General features: G+C 41.1%; 1 protein-coding gene across 1 annotated transcript in view; it reads left to right on the top strand.

Annotated features, from left to right (window-relative positions):
• Positions 1-821: 821 nt before the first annotated feature.
• Positions 822-7,562, top strand: part of numbl (NUMB like endocytic adaptor protein) — a 28,655-nt gene continuing 21,914 nt past the window's right edge. The window contains exons 1-2 of the mRNA XM_066678038.1: positions 822-965; positions 5,487-5,561. Of these exons, the coding sequence (XP_066534135.1) occupies positions 840-965; positions 5,487-5,561 (201 nt within the window). The 5' untranslated portion in view covers positions 822-839. The remainder of the gene's footprint in view (positions 966-5,486; positions 5,562-7,562) is intronic.

Below are 7,562 nucleotides of genomic sequence, written 5' to 3'. Positions count from 1 at the left end.
TGCATGGGTTTTTTAGAGAAGGTAGCCTGCTTTGTTAATTGTAATTAGCATTCCTCAGAAGAGACTCTATTTTGCTAGCGTAATGTTATATTATGCAGCAATAGAAATTATCAATGCAAATGAGGGCAAAATATGAATGGCCTAATTATGGGCCATAAATAAAAGGTTTAATGGGCTCCTTGTGTTGGAAGGCACATAGAATGATATGCTCTCTGCCTTTGAAATATATTAGCCTTGTTTTTAGTCATTGTGCTTCAGTGAATAAATAACACATTCATTATTCTGTAAAGGAGCATTGCTTATTTAAGAGTGAGGTGGCAGCTAGACGCATATACAGTGGAGTTACACTGTATATGCTGTCATTTTTATGCTTTATACATTTTATAGTATTTCTAATAGAATGGGACATGCTGGAAGTGCTGCACATGGGGCTAGTGACACCATGCCCAGTGCCAAATGAAGGCTGATTTCGGACTGAAGAGCAGTGTTCTGCAGAGTGTTAAAACAACATAGAGTACCATTATGATTAATGTGCTTTCCATACACTCAATATTTATATATATATTTCATACCATTGATTTAAGGATTTAAGGAATTGTTAGTCAAGTTAGTGTCAGCAGTTGGTTGTCCAAACCTTTGACTGGCTCTGTAGCACCACATATATGAAACAATTTTCTTTGCCACAAATTAGCCTTGATGGGGCTGAGACTTTGAATCTACATGGCATCGCACCACATTTTCTTATGACTTCACATTTATGTATGAATAGCTATTTACTGCTCAGACCCGTCTAACTTTCTGCAACTCTCTACAGCAGCAGGGAGCCCGAGAGTGCGGAGATGAACAAGCTGCGACAGAGTCTGCGCAGGAAGAAGCCCACCTACGTGCCTGAGGCCAGCCGGCCCCACCAGTGGCAGGCCGACGAGGAGGCTGTGCGGAAGGGCAAATGCAACTTCCCCGTCCGGGTAAGAGTCTCAACCTGAAACCCATCTTCACCTGTGACCACATTACTCAGGTCATAAATCTGGCTGCAACTGTGAGTGTGTCTCGATTCCTAGTGAGCTGCCTTTATGGACCTCTGCCTAAAAGGCTGCTGTCTAAGTAGTCAACATTCTAGCCAGCTTCCAGCTATATAGCATGTCACCAGTGTTTAGTCCCCTCAGCTCTCCGCATCACCTTCAAGGCCAGAACCACCTCCCATTTTTGTGAGGAAATTCAGATTCACAATTGCTCACGTCTGTCTCTTTGCTTATGTCTAGTAAGCAACTGAAACTGGGATTTCTTTACACGGATTTCTCAAAAAACTGGGGGTTCGCATTCCCTCCCTGGACAAAAAGCGGAGGAACACTGTTCCCCCACCTGCCGTTCCCTTTCAGACGTAATCAACTATGGTGTATGCGTAACATGTTGTATATTTACTAGTAAAATCTTCTAGGTCTTTTGGTGTACCTTCTCTTGCTGCTTTATGTACCACAGTTTGAGAACCGTTGGTTTAGAATAATGCTTCATTGTGACATAATTAATTTGCATAAATTGAGAAAATCTCAACATGAGTTGTCGCTTGTCGCTGTGTCGATCACCACTGACTCGCAGGCTACAAATCACGTTTTTTAATAGGAAATGACTGGACGCTTGTCACTTTGTCACCTGCTAGTGTGAATGGGGGTATGGCTTGTAATGTGGGAGTAAATTCAGATACGTCTGTAATCCTCTGGGTTAGTTTAACTAAGTTTACAAATGCCTACATTTCCGAGACAGGGTTCAGAAGAGGACAGAAAGTGTGGTTAGTTGGTAAAAAGTCTTTTAAGACCCTTTGGGTGAAAATGTGTGCGTTTCTGTGTGTGTGCGCGTGTGTGCATGTGTGTGTGTGTGTGTGTGTGTGTGTGTTTCTGTGTGTGTTTTAATGGACAGAGTACTCATGTGAAAAATAAGGCAGAGTGAGAGAGAGAAAGAATGGATGTTTAATAGATCCTTCCACAAGGCCAAATGAGGTAGAACCCTGAAAATAAGGCCAGATGCAGACTGGCTGGTAAAAGCTTTGAAAGTCAATAACATCCAGCAGTGGTTGGATGACAGCCAGAATCTCCACATGTCCAGCTTTCAGCAAAACACACACGGACACGTGCAAACACACACACTGTGTGATTGTGATTAAATTTTATTATTTGAGAGCTGGATGGTTAAAAGCATATGGTATTGCTGGAGGATGCTGAAGACAGGAGCCACGTTCCCAGCAGACATGGTTTTAGTTCATTTTATTTCAGCCACTCACACTCTCTTCCATGTCTTGAAATATGTTGAATTGAAATGTCTCTTCCTCCCCTCACTCTTTCTGACCCCTCCTTCATACCAGTCAGCATGCCCCTCCCCTTGTGTTTCTCATTAGGAAAGGTGTTTTATAAGTAATACAGTGGTCCAGCAATTGACTCTAAAGAAACACGACTAACATCATTATAAACTGTTTTTCACACGCACATACACCGACCAACCTTAACATTATGACCACCTCTTTGTTTCTACACTCACTGTCCATTCCACTGACCACACATGAGCACTGTTTGTCTATATCTCCCCACGTTCACCATGTTCTTCAGTGTTCATGACTAGGGATGCATAAATATCACTTTTTTTCCAAACGAGTATGGGTACAAGTACGTGTATTTTTGTACTTACCGATTTTGCTTAGAATTAAGCAATCAGCAGCATTGTGTAATAATGTAGTTATAAAAAAATATTTTTGTTTAATTCAAACTTTATTGTAAATTTCTGGGACTGTCCATCTTTTATTTAGTATTTTCCCACATTACACCAACAATATTTACAATTTCCCTCTGGGATCAATAAAGCTTCTACCTATAAATTAGTAGCATAAAATGCAACAAGCTCTTGACATGCATTTGCACAGGGTTTTGCATCTTTGGGAAGAGCGTCTCTGTCTGCTGTTCTGTTCAGGAGGAAAATACACTTTGAGTAAAGAATAACCCACCTTGTTCGAGGACAGTCAAGACGGGTTCTCCCTGCAGTCCGCTTTGCTTGGGATTCGTTTGCGATTACAAGTATGAGTAAATGAACACTGTATCGGTCAAATACCTGATACCAGTATCTATACTCATGTATCTCTAGTCAGGACCCCCACAGGACCATCACAGAGCAGGTATAATTTGGGTTGTGGATCATTGTCAGTGCTACAGTGACACTGACATGATGGTGGTGAGTGAAAGAAAAATCGCTGCAAAAGCCTGTGAATTGATTTGTTCTCTTTGTATCCAACAGTACATTTGAGCTTTGGTTTTGACAAATTAAAGATGGTAATTTTATGTTAGAGACTGTGAACAGAGACTGTACATTTTAAATAACTTTATTTTTGGTGTGTTTTTATGTATTCATTTTCTGTAACTGCTTATCCAGTTCAGGGTTGCAGTGGATCAGGAGCCCACCCAGAATCATTGGAACACACCCTGGAGTGGGCAAGAGTCATTCACACGGCGTCTCACACACACGCTCACATTCACTCACACCTATGAACACTTTTGAGTCACCAATCCACCTACCAACATGTGTTTTTGGACCGTGGGAGGAAATCGGAGCACCCGGAGGAAACCTATGCGGACACAGGGAGAACACACCTAACTCCTCACAGACAGCCACCCTGAGCGGGACTCGAACCCACAACCTCCAGGTCCCTGGAGCTGTGTAACTGCGACAGAGACTGCGAAAAGAGAAGAAAAAGAAAAAAAAGAGAAGAAGAATGTTCAAATTTTTGTTTACAGCTAATACATACACACATCAAATGTGAAAAAACATTAAAAGTAATAATACAATACATAAATGGTAAAAACTATTTTTATTATGAGAATTTGTGAAGGAAAATACTGGAGGAATAAATATAGTTATCATTAGTTGTTTCCAAGAGGGGAAAAAAACAATGTACCATTGGTTAAGAAGTAACTCTACACCTTTGCCTACATTCAGTAAGCAATTAGCCCCATCTCTGTCTCCACCCATGCCTCCGCTTCTTGCTTGCAGCTTGAAAATCCCACTCAACAACTTGATGGGGATTGGTCCTAGGTTTTATGCTGCAACAAACATGGGCTGCTGGAATTTGCCTGTTTGTGAATGTTTTTGGAGCACTGTAGTATCAAAGCACCAGTGCTCAGCCATGGACTTGAGTACTTATTTCACTCATGATGCATCTTCTAGCGTATAAACACCACACCACATTGAAAAACCATTGATTTTCACTGGAGGTGGTGTTTAAGATTGTCATCTCATACATGCTTAAAAACAAAGGACAAAAGCTGTGTCTCTGTAAGTGAAGCCAAGTCGTTGTATCATTAAAAGACGTGAAAGTCTCCTTGCAAAATGTTCACGTAATTAAATTCAACCTCATTCTCAACATTAGTCTGAGGCTCACAGAATCTCTGAGAAAGCAAGACGTAATCTTCTATTGGTCCCTCTTCTCACTGCTCTATAATCTAATAAAAAATGTCAGAGCTGCTGGAATTGAATCACACCGCAGCCAAGACCAGTTTGAATGGAACATGATGTTTCCATCTGAAGGCTGTGGAGCATGATTACTGCATCATTTTGTACGTTTTGTGGTTGTGGTCAGCTTTTTTTTTTTATTGCATTCAGTCATTATTGGTAAATACAGTCTGTGGCCTAAAGTTTGTGGTCGCCTGCACCTCCAACATTACTTTTTACAATAGTAATAGCTTCTAATCTTCTGAGAAGGCTTTACATTAGATGGAACATGAGCATTCAGCACCACACAGTCACTCATGCCACTGCAGCTCATCCCAAGGATGAAGCTTCATCACTTCAAAGAATAGTATCACTGTGGTCCAACTAAGTGCATGGGGCTGTATACGCCTCTAGTCAATACTTGTCTCTGGCTGGTCTTTGGCCATTTTTGAATACTTCTGATTTTGCTAAAGTTATATTCCACAGTAAACGATGTTTACCATGCCCAAGTTTCATATCGTTTTTCTCAGTTGTCTCTCTCTTTTGCACTCCTTAGAAGCATGACTTCATTTTGAAAAATGGCCTAATCATGCTGGTGAGATCTGTGACGTCTAAGGATAAAGGATTATATAATATTATATAATAATTTAATCCTTAGACTTACAGTTTTAATATGATTGGAATGCTCCACTGACCTGTAATAGGGAGGACAGAGCCTCTGTCATTACTACTTTAGGCTCAGCACTGCAGAAACTGCACTATTCAACTTTTGGGGGAGGGTAGGTGCAGCAAAAACACATTACAGTAGAGAGAGCCTGAGGAGCAAAAAGAAAAAAAATTGTTCCTTTAAGCTCCTGCTGTGCAACTGCCCAAGAGTGGACATTTTTGATTTATTCTGTACTATGGTGATTATACCATAATGGGTGTGCCTTAAACATATTAACTAAGTCTCTCTCTCTCTCTCTCTCTCTCTCTCTCTCTCTCTCTCTCTCTCTCTCTCTCTCTCTCACTCCCTCCTACAGTATTTGGGCTTGGTTGAGGTGGAGGAGTCCAGAGGGATGCATGTTTGTGAGGAGGCAGTAAAGAAACTGAAAGTGGTGAGTACTCCTGTCTAGTCCCTTTTTCTCACATTAGGCCAATATCTCCCCGTTTCAGAAAACTTAGTCCTGTCCACGTGTCCTGATTCAAAACCCACAATGTTCAGACTGAACTGTTCATTGAATAAACTCAATAAGCTAAATGTAGTGAAATAAATACAGTAGGTCCTCAAGGTCATCCATTTTCCAGCTGGTGCTTACATAGCTAGAGCTGGAGTGCAGCTTTTAATAGGAAAACATGGCGAGGGAAAAAGCTTGAAGAGAGAAGGGTAAAGGTAAACACAGCACACAGCTGAGAATCCCTCAAATGGCCTTCGGTCAAACATTCAAGTCAAAGGTGCTTCTGCTCCCTGAGCAGCAGGAGGGCGGTCACAGTGGGGCGGCAGTTGCAGGGTCAGAATCAGGGCTCATTGTTCGCTTTCTACGGCTCTCATCAGCTCAGTTAATCAGTCTGGCTTCTCTTTTAACCCCTAAAGCTTTAACACCCTGGTTGAAAAGAGTGAAAGTGTGGACTGGATTCTGGATTTCACAGGGACTTACAATACACCTGACTGCATTTAACGCAGCTTTTAAAGTGTGTTGGTATCACACTTATTTAAAACGTGCTTCAAGCGTATATTAAAGGAACAAAAGGTAGTATTTCTATCTTAAAATTACAACTTTAAAATAATTCACTGACCTGTAATAAGGAAAACAGTGCCTCTGCCGTTCCTTCTCCATACACAGTACAGCAGAGGTAACTTTTGGAGGAGGGTAGGACCCCTCCACCAAAAAAAAAAAAACCTCTCACACCCCTTAATTTCAGAGTAGGGCTGTAAAAATAAATTTAACTCTGCAACTGTCGAGTAAGCCCAGGAGCAACAATACAGAACACTACCTGGTGTTCCTTTAACTGACTGCAATAAACACAATTTAAACAAAAAAAAAAAACCCTCAAATGACCCCTAAATGACTTACTGGTGAGACTGAACAAAAGGCAACTAAAATTACGGTGAAAATTTCACTTAATTTGTTTGAAACCTACACCTTGAGGAAAGCAAACAAACACATTTTTCACAAAGTGCTGTTTTTGGTGTCCCAAGTATGAAAACAAATTAATTTTATTTTTGTGAGTCTAGTGAGTTAAGTGTTATTGGTTAGCATTGTGGATAACACCTCTGCCCTCCACATGGAATGGTAGGTTTTGATTTCCAGCATGGAGAGTAGCAACAATCCACTACACCAATAGGGGGCATATACCCTTTTCTACAAGTAAACACAGTTCTTTGGGGTCTTAATGAAATGTTTGTGACATGCTTTTGTCAAAATACTGCTGGGATCAAACACAATAGAACTGTGACAACAATAGACAATAGACAACAATAGACAACAACCCTGAGAGTGAGCCATGGATCTTTTCAGCATGAGTCCAGGAGGGAGAAGCAGAAGCTGTGTTTTTAGCAATTTTTGCTTAGTTCTCTTTCTTCTCTATTCTCTTATTCTTTGCATTTGCTTATTGTATCCCTTGTTTTCTGATTAGGCAGCCCACTAAAACCAATAGGGTGGTCTTTTCAACAGTTTAGTTCGAGTCTGTATACAAGGTGTGTGTTTCAAATCTAGTGATTGTGCGGTGTGTATGTCACATCCAATATATTTTATGTATTTTATGCAGTCAGAGACAGTCCCGTTGTTATTGATTGGTGTGGGCTCTGCAGGACAACCCTCAGTGTAGTCTGCTGGGCTGAGTGTGTGGTCTCCTTTGTGGTGTCTTCCATCCCCTAGTTCTCTTGTCTTCTGTCTCCTAGCAGAGCTCTCTAGCTGTTTCCAGCCATACCTTCTCCCTTAAAGCTTGCCCCCATTTCTTCCTTTCTTTCAATTCTTCTGTCCCTCTACTTCTCTCTGGCTCTCTGTAGACTTCGCTATCTTCCGCATTGTAATTGCATTTCTTCTCCTGCTGTCTTAGCAGATTTGGAGCACGGCTTCTGGGCCCCATTTTAAAAGTTGATGAAATTCCTCCAGGTC

This window comes from Hoplias malabaricus, chromosome 1 (genome assembly GCF_029633855.1).
Source record: "Hoplias malabaricus isolate fHopMal1 chromosome 1, fHopMal1.hap1, whole genome shotgun sequence".
NCBI lineage: Eukaryota > Metazoa > Chordata > Actinopteri > Characiformes > Erythrinidae > Hoplias > Hoplias malabaricus.
Note: the sequence above shows the minus strand (reverse complement) of the source record. Positions and strands in the feature narration are given on the sequence as shown.